Raw genomic sequence first — 14,437 nt, 5'->3', positions numbered from 1 at the left:
ATCTAATGATGCAAGGGGAAAAAAAAAAAGAATAGTTATTATATTATGCTACATTCATTAAAGTCATGTGTGGGAAATCACACACACACACACACACAAGGAAAAGAAAAGAAGAAGAAGAAGAAAATTATTGAAGAAGAAGGGCTAGAACGAAAGCAATTGAAGAAGGCCAATCCATCTTTTTCAACGACTTGGATTAGGATTTCAATTTGTTGGCCATTCCTCTTTGACAAATCTGAAATCTTTGAAACTTGGCCAAACAAATGCACTTACCCTTTTGTGCAACCTTCACCTCCTCTCCTCATTGTCCCTCCTAAAAGGGAAATTATGGTAAGTGCACAAATAAATATCAGATCTTTGTAGTGTAAGTTTTGGTTTTGAATATATCGTCTTGATGTAACGCCTTTGGCTTTCTTTGAGGCAACTTTTTTGGCATAGGTTACTTGGGTGCTAATTTAAGTTTTTTTTTTTTTTTTTTGCAAAAAAAAGCCTTAACTTTATCAATCTGTGGGCTAACTTTTATTTGTCTTCTTTTTTTTTGGGGGGGGTTGGAGCATAATAATATGATCTGTGTGCTACCATGTCATGAACCAACACGGTTTTCCTCATCTTTGGTTGGCGTTCAATTTAAATTTTGGACATGATATATCACTCATTTAATTTTGGACATTACACATCTGACAACACGTGGTCCCGTAGCTCAGTTGGTTAGAGCGCTGGTCTTATGAGCCGGAGGTCGCGAGTTCGAGCCTCGCCGGGACCATAGCGTGACCAATTTTGATTGAGGTCCATTGGAACCAAATTTGTTGGTCTCTTGGTTTTCTCCAAGAAGTTGCAAGGAAAAAAATAGATAGTTTTTTATAAGGCTCAGAAGATTGCTTCCTTCATTTTATTTGCTAGTTTGGTCCGGATACCAAATAACGATCTGTATGATTTTGTCACCAAAACTCTGATCCTACTACCACTTTTGGGTAGGTCAATGACAAAAGAAGAAGAAGAAGAAAGGCCATCGGAAGCAATTGAATCACATAATTGATTGAACTGGACTGCCAACTGAATACTATGTGCTACCTTATTCCGGCCACCCTCTTTGGTGACAGCTGAGCTTCTTACAGGTCACACAACACCTTCAATCTAGTTGGCTTGTCAAATTTTACCCCATGCAGTTCTAATTTTTTTCTTCTTCTTTTTGCCAAGTATTCATTCAATGTTTCTCCTCTCGCATCAGCATATTTTTCTTATAACTCACCATTCTTTACTTCTTTCTGGAGAGTAAAAATACTCTTGCAGCTAGCTTAACTCCGTCCTGCTTCTAACTTCCCATCAAATTGCATCATTTTTTTTTCCCCATCTAATTTTGTTGCTTCTCAACAGCAACAAAATCTTCCCTTTTTTTCCTGCTTCGTAGTGGGAACAATCCGAAACTGAATTCAGGGATTGAGAAGCCTCTGATCAAGTCAAGTATGGGATCAGGTGATTGGTTTAAAACATTTATTAGCTTAAAGAAAGTGAAGGAAGACGGATCTAAACACGGAAAGGTAACTTTTCTACCCAATCATTATTGTTCTATATCTCCAAACAAGTTGGAACTTCTTGTTTAGAACCTAAAAAAGTACTATACTACTATTATTTCAAAAAATACCCATAATTTTTTTTCCCTCACTATTAGCGAGGTACTTTCTTCACTAGAAAAACAAAACTACTGTTTGGATTGGCCATTTTTTCAAAAATAAAATTTTTAAGTACTATATTACAGTAATACATAAATAAAAATAATTCAAAAAATATCACATCCATACAATATTTCAAAAAATATTTATAATAAAAGTAATTTATATGTGCTGCTATAGTAAAATTTTTCAACACCATCCCATAAAATTACTTCTCCAAACCCCCCCAAACACCCCACATGAGTAAAAAAGTCCTTTAATTGGCTGCTTATTGGGCTCACTCCCTTTGGGTCTTGGACTCTATATTCTTTTCTCACATCTAGAATATGAAATTGTTTGAAACAGGGAAAATCTGCGTCGGCCCGAAAAGCAAATGGGTCCATGTGGAGGTATCTCTCTGGTAAAGAGTCCACGGCTCTGGCTATCACAAATGGATCGTCAAGTAAGAGGTCCAGAAGGAGGGGAATTACAGAGGATACTGCGGCCACTAGAATTCAGACTGCCTTCAGGAGATATGTGGCAAGTGTACTTTAAAGCCTTATTATTATCATTATATTTCTTTTTCTCTCTATCATGGAAATGAACAAAATTTCAAGTTCATTAAAATAATTAAATAAACTTGAACGCTAGAGTATTTGGCTTAATTAGACTCGTTTACATCCCTAATAATCAATCGTGATTGCATCATTGGCGACAATTTGAGGCTATAATTGTAGTGAACTTTTGTTTCTATTTGTAAATTAATTATGAAACACACCCTCAACGGGTACATATTTTTGTGACGTGTGCATCTCTAAAACGATACATCTCAATTCAATTTGGTTTTGCAAAGGTTAATTGTATCATATTAGCAAAATTGAAAGGTTCAGCAGACGTGTGTTGATCCAACTAGACAATGAGAATGAGGAAAGCAATCGGAAAATTATGCATGCTTTGGGGTGCATTTTGCTATTAACCCTTTTCAACTTTACAATGTAATGTAGGCAAGGAAAGCGGTACATCGACTAAGAGCAATAGGAAGATGCAGAGGTGCTATAGCTGCTTTGACCGCCGAAAAGCAAGCATCTTCGGCTCTGATCCATATACATTTTTGGAACAAAATGCAAGCTGAGATTAAAGCTCGTAGACAAGGGATGGTCAACGAAAACCGAATACAGCAGAAGAAGCAAGAAAACAGGCTGAAACTTGAGGCTAAGCTTCAGGAACTAGAGGTAACGAACACAGTTCTCAGTCCAGCTAACTATCAGTTGCCATCCAATTGAATTTGAATGGCCCCTTATTCATTGTTTCCAGTACGGACTGCAGAGCTCATTAAATTGTGAATCAATGTGATCTGTGTCTCTTGTCTCTTGCCAGAACAGAAGGCCCTGAATCCATTATCATCATGTCTTGCTTGTGTTATATAACGGCCTAATAAAGGGACCCTTATGCATATTTTGAATTTCGAGTCCCGAAATTTGGCAACCATGTACTATGTGCTTTGCTTTTGAGGAGCCAAGAGAATGCTGTTGACGATGCTTGCGAAATATGCATCACCAATGCCACCTGATAGGAATAGTAACTTGACATTATCTACCAGTAATGGTTGTATCATTCTAATAATAACAGGTTGACTGGTGTGGTGGCTCTGAAACCATGGAAGAAATTCTCCAAAGGATACAACAAAGAGAAGTTGCAGCTGTTAAAAGGGAACGTGCCATGGCTTATGCCTTTTCTCATCAGGCAAGCTGCTAAAATCCATCAAAATGATCTTTGTTCCTGAACGGCATTGGCTCGAGTTAATAACAACAAAACTATTATCTCATTTTGTAGTGGAGGGCGAATTCTAGCCACTACTTTGGCCAGGCTTATTATGATCTCGGAAAAGATAGCTGGGGATGGAGCTGGAAAGAGAGGTGGATAGCAGTTCGTCCATGGGAAACCAGAGTTCCAGCCAACTCAAAGAAAGTTCATTCCAAGCAGGGAGACAAAGTATGGAAAACCACAAGCCCTGCTGCCATGAAACTCGTTGTCGCAGTTAAACCCTCTTTATTCAACGGGAAAGGTTTGCATCAGGCAAGACAACTCCCTGACCATATTATCGAGAAGCAAGCTAGCCAAAAAACTTAAAAGAGCCAATCAATGATTCAGAACAGGGGGCCAAAAAACCAAAAAAAGAAGAAGAAGAAGAAGTTACAATACCGGTTCTGCGTAAATTATTCTATTCTGGCTTGGTGTGCGACGAAATTGAAGAAAACGGCCCATCATTTCTGTACAGAACAAAGGGAAGACCTGTTGAGATAATCCTACATTACTATTATATACTACTATATTGCTAATTATGTCGATGATGATATTTTACGTCGTTTTGTGAGATATTCATACATGACCTGGATCGAGTATACAATAAGTGTGTACTAGCGTACAAACATTTGTTCGACTGATAGATACTTCTGCAATAATCAGGTGTTTTGGGTCCGTGGGAGGATGGATAAATTAATTTCATGCCCTGTTTTTACCTGATTAATGGTCCAACCCAATGGAAAAGATAGCTCTTTTCGCATTATTTATGTTGTCCATATTTCATTTAAGAACCTAAAAGCAGTACGATCCGACTAATAAATTCAGCACATAGAATCCCGTACCACTTACTGTCGCGTTTCCATTCAGTGGCTGCAAACGAGTACCAAACATCACCTCTCCAACAGCGTTTGAGGGTATTTTATGAAGAAGAACTAATAACATTTGAGGGTCTTTGCTAATACGAACTGCCCTTTTCTCAATCTACATAATCTCTCAAATAATATCTCAATCTACATAATCACATATATTCTGCAAATCCAAATGAGGTACACACCCTCCTGTATAGTACTCATCGACCATAAAGAAGTACCAACAACCATGAGCAATTGTCACCATCTTAACAGCAGCCAAGTCCTACATTTTTCTTCCTTTTCCCCAAAAGAAAACGAAATTCCAGCGAAATTTTGAGATTTTTATGAGGCACAGAGATTTGGCAGATGTAGGGGACCATGAACCGTGCCAAATACTACAATTTGGTGGCATCCATCTCTATATCTTTCCATAATTGAGCTTCGTCACCTCATTTCACCCATAATAATTGCTAGGTTCCTCAATTCCTCATGCAGCTGACCTTCACTTGGCCCCACAGCTTCTGTTCCCTCATTTCATCCATCTACCGCACCCTTTAATTACAGAACATTACCTTAGATTCCTCAATAATCTGACTTTGATGCTAAACCAACCTTGACGGACCTACAACTATGATTCAAATCCACCTCCCTCTTACACAATCTAGATCCTGCAGATCCTGCAGTGAAAGCAACAGCTAAAACGTCTAAATTAATATTCACTTTTTCGAGTAATCGTAAATGGACTCGACAAATTAAAGGCTTTCAACACCTCTCCTCAAATCACTTGCTGCTAAAAAGGATATTTTGGGACTCATTCAATGCGGTCAATCTATACCAGAAAGGCTCAATGGCTTGTAAGACGAAATTAATGAGAATCATTGTGCCAGAATGACTGTAAAAGATACAAAACTTCGAAGCAAATTGAATTGTATGCTCAGCTATCTGCAGTAGCCAGGTACTCTTGACTCTTAATGACTCCGCTGTGCATTGAAAATGACCTGTCTTGCAATGCTCCCAAAACTTCCAGCATCGATAGAGATGTAAAAGATCAGTCATTCTATCAATTCTCTTTGTGGGTTAAGGAAGTTGCTGGAGCATGAAATAATGCATTACAAAGCTGTATTGCATCAAATTGCCAAGAAAGAACCTTTTTTTTTTTAATAGAAAGGACTGTTTCATCTGCATGATGAATTGACCAACCCCATTCGTTAATTGTCCACCTTTTTCGAGTTGAGAAAGCAAGAACAAGCCCAAATACATGCAAACTCATCCATCCTTTCACCTCTCTTGGATTGCCTTGTTATCATAGAAAACAAAATGCTAGTTATGGTAGTCGGATATGCTCTAGGGTGTGACATGAACGTATTCATCAAAGACAGTAGAACTTGTTCAGCAGGTCTAATTCATAAACAGAAATTTAAGCAAACAGTGACAAACATGACAGCAACAGCAATCTGAAATTCGCTCTAAGGCGTCACATGAACATATTCATCGAACACATTGGAACATTTTCAGCAATTCTAGTTCATAAAGAGAAACTGAAGCAAACATGACCACAAAACCAACAGACACAAAGCAAATTCCAAATAACTTAACAAAGTTGAGCTACAAGAGCTCGTTTAAACATGAAGCCAAAGCTGGGAAGTTAAACAAATTTAACATAGCATGCTAAACCGGGATTGAAAAACCTGAAACTACACTCAGAATTCTTCTTCCCGTGGTAGGCGCCATTATTGAGTTAAACTCACTGAATTCTCTCTGCTCCAATTGCAGCAATTTTGAAGCTCTAGCAGCGACAAAGCTGAAAACTTGGAACTCCAAGATTGCCCACCGCAACGGCAATTTAACTCCTGCAAATTAAGCTTAATGTAGCAGTATAACCTTTTCAAAAAGATTCAATCTTTATATCAACTTAATCAGCATTATCTGCAATCAAATTATTGAATTCGAGGAAAATTTACCTGTAATGCAAAAAGAGAGGGAAATTGCAGTTGTTTTGAGCTAACTCAATGGCGAGAATCTGAGGAAGCAGAGGATGGCTTGTCTGATATGCCATCGTGCTCCTCTTCTTCACCTTGAATTCGTGCAGGAATGCGGAACCCTGAGAATCCGCCTACTCCAGGGGCAAATCCAATGCCAGATATCGATGATGGATAAATTGGCAGCACTGCCTGATGGTGTGGAATGTGATGATCTGCAGTGGCGATGGATATAGCTGATGGATCCATCCAAGCACGAATTGAAGGTGTATTAATGGACTGAAGGGGTCCCCTCTGAGAAAAAAGCTGGTTTTGGCCGAACAATTGCTGCAGGAAAGGCTGAGGCGTCGCCTGCGAATTGAACAAGTATCCTCCTGCTCCTGCACCACCACCGTCTCCACTGGCATTCCAAGCACTCAGTCTCTGATGAAACCGGCCTAATTCTGCAGGCTGCTGGTGGTGTTCAGACCAGGCTGCAGCATCATACCCACCAAGTTGAGTATTTCCAGAGAAAAGGGCCTCAGCTTGTTCAGGGTGTTGGCTTGTGGGATGGTTCTGATGATGCTGAGCTTGTTGTTGGTTGTGATGGTGGAGCAAAATGGGATCTTGAAATGACTGCAAAGAAAGCTGCAGATCTTGGGGGTGACTACTGGTTCTTGAGAGCAAATCTGGAGGTGGAAAGCTCTGAAATTGCATAGCTGAGGAATTAGCCTCAGCAGAAGCCCCCATTGGGAAAAAGGACTTGATAGTATCAGCAATTGAGTCCGAGTCCAGAGAAGGAGGCAGAAAACTCGAGCTATTTCCACTTGGATTTGCAGCACTATCAGTTTGGTGCAAGCCCTGTTGGGCATTTTCACTGCCCAACATTGGCATTACCCTTTTACTAGAAGGGCCAGCAGCAATAGCAGCGCCCACCACATCATCATGGTGGGTGACGCCTAAATGTTGCTGCTGCTGGTTTTGAAGATTATCAGCTCGACTTTTTTGGGCTTGTTGGTCTTGCTCAAAACTGGTGTTTGCTGCCGCTGAACCAGTTGTGGGATGCCAAGCAGGTAGTTCGGCAAGCTCATCAATAGCAGACTTGGCTTTCTTGATGAGCCAATCGACAGCTTTACTGGGGCGGTCGTAGCCAAGGCGGTCTTGGACATCGTAGAATTGAATGGCAGTGTGGGCAGATAGCCTCACACGGCGGTCCCTTGGGCCTTTGGCAGTGCAGACCTTGCTGTGGCGGTCTTTGCGCCCCGTAGACCTCACAATGTGCCCGCCTTGGACTTCCACGATCTCGCCGGCCCCAGTGCTGTTCCTTAAACCGCTTAGTCTTGAAGAACTTTGGCGGGTTGTGGGTTGCTGCTGCTGCTGCTGTTGAAGTTGGTGGTGGTGGTGAAAATTTTCTCCCATTTTCTCTCGCAATCTCGCATGTTCGTAGTCTTCCGGTTCGGTTGAAGACGAAGAAGGGAAGTAGGAGCGTTTCTTTGGTGGCTGGGATGTTTCTGGCGGTGCTGCTGATAAATAGAGCAGCTGATGGTTTAGGAGCAGTTGGGATTGTTGGTGGGCTTGTTCTTGTTCTTGTTCTTGTTCTTCCTCTTCTTCCACGTCTTCTTCTTGGCGTCCTGCAGAGATAGGGACTTGGGATGGTTGGTTTGGGTTCGGATAATGATGAGGATGATGATTCCTCTGAGGATCCAGACTCAGACCCTTGTGATGCTTTTGTTGATGTTCCAGCTTTTGATTGATGGTGAGAAAACTTTTTATTCTTAGTGGGCTGTTGTTGTTTGCTCACTCTGTTCTCCACTACTTTCCTCTTCTTTGTTATGCTGCTTCTGCTGCCACAATTCTGAAATCTGATACTGCTGCTGCCTCTTCCAAAAGGCCCTGCCATTCAACCTTCCTAATTCCATCACCCCTCAACCACACAAGAAAAACTCAAAAATACTAGACCCAAAAGGCTAAGCTACCCTCTCACTTAGCCTAACCCATCTCTCTATATTTCTTTTTCCCTTTCCAGAGAGCTTTTATTTATATAGGCTGCTGCTGCTGCTGCTCTGCTGCTCCTGCTGTATTTGCTCTATCTCTGCTGCTAGTACAACAACTATTACAACTACTGCAACTGCAAAGAAGTACTTATGGAGAGACAGTACCCAGTGAGAGAACTGATAATTTTGCTTTTGTACCTTTCGGTTGAAGAAGCAGAGAGTCCAAATTCAGGAACCCTCCCAGTAATTTTCCTGCAAAGTTTTCATTTTTTTTTTTTTTGATAGAAGAGAGACAGCAGGGCAGGGCAGGGCAGGGCAGGGCACACAGCTGTATAAGCAAATGGGAGGGCTGTGAAGGATAGGAAAAAGGGGCAAAAAAAAAAAAAAAAGGTGACTTGTTTTTTTGGCTATAAGAGCCTTTCTTGATGCCACTGGGAAGAGTGGCAGCGTTTGGTCAGAAAGGAGATTAAAGATATTGGTGATCTCATCACTGCCCTCCTCTGCTGTTTTTGCTTTGCTGTGCTGTGCTGTGCTGCTCTCCTCTTGTTTTTGTACAGCCGATACAACAAGTACCAGACTTCCAAATTTTCATTTCATTTTTTTTTCTAGTTAAAACTGAAATGGGCTTATTAGTTTTTACTTTACACTACTAATTTCCTCATGTCTCTGGCACCTTCTCCGGTGTCCAGTAGTAGTAATCGACTATATTATTTTTAACTTGTTCAGCTTAATTAGTTAAATACAGAAAAGGATGGATGTCTCAGGCTGGAATTTTACATGGTGGGGTTTTGGGGGTTTGGTTTTGGTTATAGAATTATTTATAGTTAGTTCAAAGGGATGTGTGCTTTGGTTTTTGTTAGATTCTACTTACTTGCTAGTCCGACTAAGTTATTCTATCATGTTAAGATAGATAGAGAGGGATAGATTACTTCAAATGCCACCACCACCCCCTTCCTGAAAATGACCTCGTACAGCTTTTGTGGTTTCTCTGGCTCCCTTTCCTTTTTTTTTTTTTTTTTTCCTTTCTTCTCTCTCCCCCTTTATTGCTTCACTTAAAAGAAACAAAATCATCCATCCCTCCTCTCAAATTTCACTCTCCCAACCGACCGACCTTTTTCTCGTTTACTGGATTACTGTATCTGGCATCTCTTTCAGCCTGTCTCTTTATTTTAGCTTCACTTTTCGAGTAAGCATATTTTAAGATTGATGAACAAATTGTTTATTAGTATTTATTTCCCATTCCCAAATCCTGATAGCAATTGACTGCACCTTTCCTGCACTTCGGGGTTGGATCGGATGGTTTTGAAATAGTCTAATCAGGTCGTGTGTTCGAGTTATCTTTCTATCGCTTGTATATTCTTAGGGTCGCGGTGCACAGATACAGAAAAATTAATCCGATAAAATTAAAATATTCCCTGTATTAAAAAAAATTGACTACACTTTTCCTATTTCACCTTTTTTTGAAAAAAAAAGAAGAAGAAGAAGTTGTTGGCAGATAAAATGAGAAATGAAAGGAGGAGGCCAAAAATAACCAGTAATGATCAGCTTTTGGCTGAGGGCTCAGATTTGTCTGGCGGGGTTTTGGCAAAATCATCACCATGGCCATACAACTATATGTCACGACCTCTTTTTTTCTTTTTTTTTTTCCTTCTTTTTTGGCAGTACAATCTTTTTCAGCGAATCAGTGTACTTATCTATCTTCATCATGATGGCTAAACTTCCATCCACCTTTTAAGCAGCTCTTTTACTGCAATTAGCACTATGCCTGCGACAAATACTTTTCACATGCAACGACTTCAAGTATCCAGTTGGCTGCCCCTTCAGTGCTGTTCTAAAGTTGGGATGGAGAGGGAAGAAAAAACAGTAAAGTACTCTATTAAAGTATCGGAATAAAATGATCTTCAGAGAGGTGTTGACTAAGTGGTTGAGCAGATTCGCGTGAAGAAATGAAGCTGAAGACCGAAGTCAAGTCAAGTAAACCAGAAAAATATCAACTAGCTCGTCGTCACAATGACGGAAACTAGCAATCGTCGAGAGTCTTTATTGGCATCGCCCCTCCTCCCCCTCCACCTCCCTAATCCTTTTTTCACTTTTCTTGGCATGTTAAAAAAAATTTTTTTAAAAAGCAAAATGGTGTATATGTGCGTTTTTATTGTGTGTGTTGGGGAGGGGGCCGAGGGGGAGGGATAGATTAAGTACCTGCAAATTTTTATTCTTCTAACTACAATTGCAAATTTTTGGTCTGATTGAACTGGATTTCGACTTAATTTTAACAAACTTGAAATTGAATTCAAACTCATCAAGCTCTCAATATAAAATTTGAATTTGAATTCGCCTTCAAATTCAAGTCAAGCTCGAGTTCGATTTAAAAAAATAAATAAAATAGTAATTTTTTTAATAAATAATAAAATATTATGAATATATATGTAATTTTACTATTAAAATAATATATATGATATCGAGTCAACTCGCGAGTTAGAACTCGATTTGATTAGATCGAACTCGAGTCGAGCTTTTAACTCAAATTAGGTTGCGGGCGACTTAACTCATATGCAATTCTACTTCTAACGCTAGCTCAGCTCACACATAAATTGGCATTGGATCCCATTCTGATCCGATCAAATTATGTGGATTGGGTATCCTATCTTTTGGAGGAAATCATATTGGATCTCAAGGGTTTTGAGTCAACGGGTATTTTGCCCACCCCTAATAGCCTTACTAGCCGAATTAACTAGAGTTATTATCTGAAAAATTATGAATTCTAATTACTTGAAAGGTTTTTTTGTACCCTAAGGCTATTCAAATTACGCGCTTTTTTGTGTGCCGGTCATCATCACGTTAGCAGGGCATTAGCTAGGACTAAATAGAATCAAATAGAGCTTAAAGGACTTCAAATTAATCAAATTAAATCATAAATATATGTGAGGATCCGTAAATTTCTCTAATTTTATATTATTTATTTTATTTCCTTGTGTGCATTTTTCTTCATTATATCCTACTATTTCGATTTTTCCAGAGATTTTATAAGTGAATATAGTTTTTAAATCATTTTTCTAATTTAAGTTAGTTCATGATAAGTTTGAAGTGTATTATTGACATAGGATCCGCTAGTGCGGTAAATGCGATATATTTTTGACAACTTGTTGGAGTTTTGTATCAAATAATATTATTTTACAATGCGTTAGAATACAATTAGAGGTTATTTAGATAAATTACCATTGATAGACAAAGGATGAGAATGAAACCCTAAGGTGCCATTTGTTACAAAATCATTGGAAGTTGGATTTTGACTTAAGACCGTCTTATCTTTTATTTAACCAATTTTGACAAAGAACCCTTTTTATTTCTTCTTGGCTTGGCCGAACAAAGGGAGAGGAAAAACCAAGAGAGTTCCTCATCTTCAACTTCAATTTCTAACCCAAATCTTGAGTTCCAACCACTAGTATCTCAAATTACTCCATAAAAACTTCTTACTAGGAAGGATTAGAGGTGTTGGTGGAGTGATTTTTTAGGGGGAAGTACTAAACTATCATCTTTCTGGTGTTTCTAAGATAACTTGTCAAAAAACCCCTCATTTACTTCTAATAATTGTATAGTAATGGTTTATAGTTGTTAAATATGTAGTTTTGTGGGAGATTTCTTGGTTTAAAGTAGTATTATGGTAATTTTTAATTTTATGGTGAATTTCTGCCGTCATGTGATGAGTAATGGTTGGTCATAAAATGATAGCTTTATATGGTATAAAATGAAGCTTTGGTATGCTAGATTTGGTTGCCTAAAGAAATTTCAGTTAGGGTGCAAAAATTTCAGTTTTAGGATTTCAATCTGCCCTGTTTTTGCACTGGATGTTCGTCTAGGATAGAAACTGAATCAACCCTTGTTCAAAACATAAAAATTGTAGGTAATTGAGTTAGCTATTTGCCTGTAAAATTTCATCTCAATCGGAGTATTGTAGCATGTGAAATAATCGAAATACCCTTGACTGCCCCACAAGTTTTATTTCGTGGACAGTTTTCTGTTTTCTCTAAGATTTCGATTTTTTGACCATGAAAATGTATGATTTGACTTTGAAGGTCTTCATATGAAATATAGGTATATGTCTTAACGAACCACAGTAGTCTATTTATGGGAATTTTTGGGTATTGAAACTCTTGATTCCGGTATACTTGAGTATTACCACTTCTGTTTTTGTTGAGATGTTCGGGCCCAGTAAGGGGTATATTTGGTGAACGAAATTTGGTGTAAAGTAGGATCTACGGACATGGTTGTTCTTTATACGTTGACCGAGAGTCAACTAGTTTGGTTCAAGTACGGCAATAAAAATTTTGGCTCTTGAGAACCGCCTGTATCCTTTCTATTTAAGGTGTTTGTTCATTTCTCTATTTGATATGCCTATGTGACTAATTGAGCATGAAGTTCTATGATTCTTGACTGCTATTATTTTGGTACTTTATTGAGCATAAACTCACCCCCTTTCCATTATCTTTATTTTCCTTTAAGGGGCAAATTTTGAATCCATGATTTTGGAAGAAAGGGGTCGAGTTAGTGTAATTATTATTTTGTTAAGCTCTTTTACAACCGAAACTCGAATCGTATTTTTAATTGTATGAATATTTTGGCTTGTACTTTAGTTTAGTTAATTTGTTAAAAATTTCGATGTAAATATATGTATAAGTGTTTAATCTTGTCTATTAAGTGTATTCGTTTGAGATATTATGATTTTATGATTTGGTAAGCATGTTCTCACTTTAGTAGTCTCTGATTGTTCGTTTTCTTTTGGTCCTATCGCGCGTACTATAGAATTTGTTAGATTCGACTCCATAGTTCTGGCGAGAGTTGGCTAGGCGGTCTGCCGAACCTTTTGATTCGCCTCGGAAGGAGGTGGGACTGTCACAATATATATATATATATATATATATATATATATATTGGAGAGCAAGGGAGGAAAATGCAAAAATTTGAATTCAAAACTTATAAATTCTAAAATCCCAACTTTAGATTACTAAATTAAAACATCATCGCCAATACGTGAATGAAGAAAAATTGTAGGCAACCTTCGAATGCAGAATTTACGGACTCCCCAAGGGTCACGGCATTGTCTTTGATAGCAGTAATAAACCACTGCAGTAGCTCTGCATGACAGACAGTCAGTCTTGCAAACAAGATAAGAGTGGAATTTAACTCCATGCTTTACATCCACAGGATTTGTACTTTATAGCGTCTGACAAATATTTCATCAGTTTTGGATTATTATTAAACAGATAAGAACAGGAGTATTGTTTATAGATTCCAAAAACTGCCAACGCGCTTCAAAAATCACCGCTGCCCAATTTCCTATCCCAACTCTCCAAAATAATTTCCGGTCAATAAATTAATAGAATAAATTTTATATACACTGACAATATATATGCTGTAATTGTTAGATTCATGACATGTGTTTAAAAGTTAAATTTTAAATTCAAATTTCGCGTAGTTGTTATTCATCAAATACTGACATCGTATACATTGTCAGTGTAGAAAAAATTAATCCATAATTTAATATTCATTCCATTTTTTGACCTCTTTTACTTCGATTAAATAGTAGAAAAATCCGAACATATCAAGAAAAAAAACCTCTTGTTTTTTGGCATACCAACTAGCAGAAAATGCAAATGGCAACGAAGTAAAAAAGAAGCATGTTATAGATGCATGATTTTTTTATTTTTAATTTTACTGAATTTTTGTATGATGGATTTGGGACAATTTAGAACAGTCCATTAAATTTTCACTGAAAAACGCTGGGCGCTGACAATCCTCGAGCACTTGAATTGTAATGTCCGCTATCACCGCCACCGCGAACCCTCCGTGCAGTTCTAAAGGGAACACTACTGCAGATTATTATCTAGCCTCAGGGGTTGTTTAAATTTTGGAAAAGAAAAAAGAAAATTGGATATAGATTGGATTTCGAAATTCGGTAAGACGGAATTTGGTAATATCAAAATATATTAAATTATAATGTTTAATCAAAAAAAGTTCGGGAATAAATATTAAAAATACGTTACCAAATTATCGATTACCAATCAAATTTTTGAAACTTTTATAATATCATATTATATATATTAGTTATATGTACACATACACACATATTATTACTAAATATTAATTAGTAATGAATAAGTAATTAGTTGACTACTGAATACTAA

General features: G+C 38.0%; 2 protein-coding genes and 1 non-coding gene across 4 annotated transcripts; 2 read left to right on the top strand and 1 right to left on the bottom strand.

Moving 5' to 3' along the window:
• The first annotated feature begins 689 nt into the window (after nt 1-689).
• On the top strand, nt 690-763 carry TRNAI-UAU (transfer RNA isoleucine (anticodon UAU)). The gene has a single exon. It is a non-coding gene; the product is annotated as a tRNA-Ile (tRNA).
• Nucleotides 753-4,215, top strand: LOC113690370 (protein IQ-DOMAIN 10-like). Its single transcript, XM_027208230.2, has 6 exons — nt 753-1,115; nt 1,375-1,538; nt 2,016-2,189; nt 2,654-2,881; nt 3,279-3,392; nt 3,483-4,215. The coding sequence occupies exons 2-6, from the start codon at nt 1,464-1,466 to the stop codon at nt 3,777-3,779; spliced, it is 888 nt and encodes a 295-aa protein (XP_027064031.1). The 5' UTR covers nt 753-1,115; nt 1,375-1,463; the 3' UTR covers nt 3,780-4,215.
• Nucleotides 4,216-5,741: 1,526 nt separating this feature from the next.
• On the bottom strand, nt 5,742-8,787 carry LOC113690369 (transcription factor TCP4-like). 2 transcript variants are annotated; one of them, XM_027208228.2, is made up of 2 exons: nt 6,265-8,787; nt 5,742-6,165 (listed from the first exon to the last, which is right to left on the bottom strand). In XM_027208228.2, exon 1 carries the CDS (start codon nt 7,678-7,680, stop codon nt 6,310-6,312), a length of 1,371 nt encoding a protein of 456 aa, XP_027064029.1. In that variant the 5' UTR covers nt 7,681-8,787; the 3' UTR covers nt 5,742-6,165; nt 6,265-6,309. The 2 variants fall into 2 exon arrangements, with proteins under 2 accessions (XP_027064029.1, XP_027064028.1); XM_027208227.2 differs by having other exon boundaries at nt 5,742-6,153; nt 6,265-8,786.
• Nucleotides 8,788-14,437: the final 5,650 nt, after the last annotated feature.

This window comes from Coffea arabica, chromosome 5c, assembly GCF_036785885.1.
Source record: "Coffea arabica cultivar ET-39 chromosome 5c, Coffea Arabica ET-39 HiFi, whole genome shotgun sequence".
In the NCBI taxonomy this organism is placed as follows: domain Eukaryota; kingdom Viridiplantae; phylum Streptophyta; class Magnoliopsida; order Gentianales; family Rubiaceae; genus Coffea; species Coffea arabica.
Note: the sequence above shows the minus strand (reverse complement) of the source record. Positions and strands in the feature narration are given on the sequence as shown.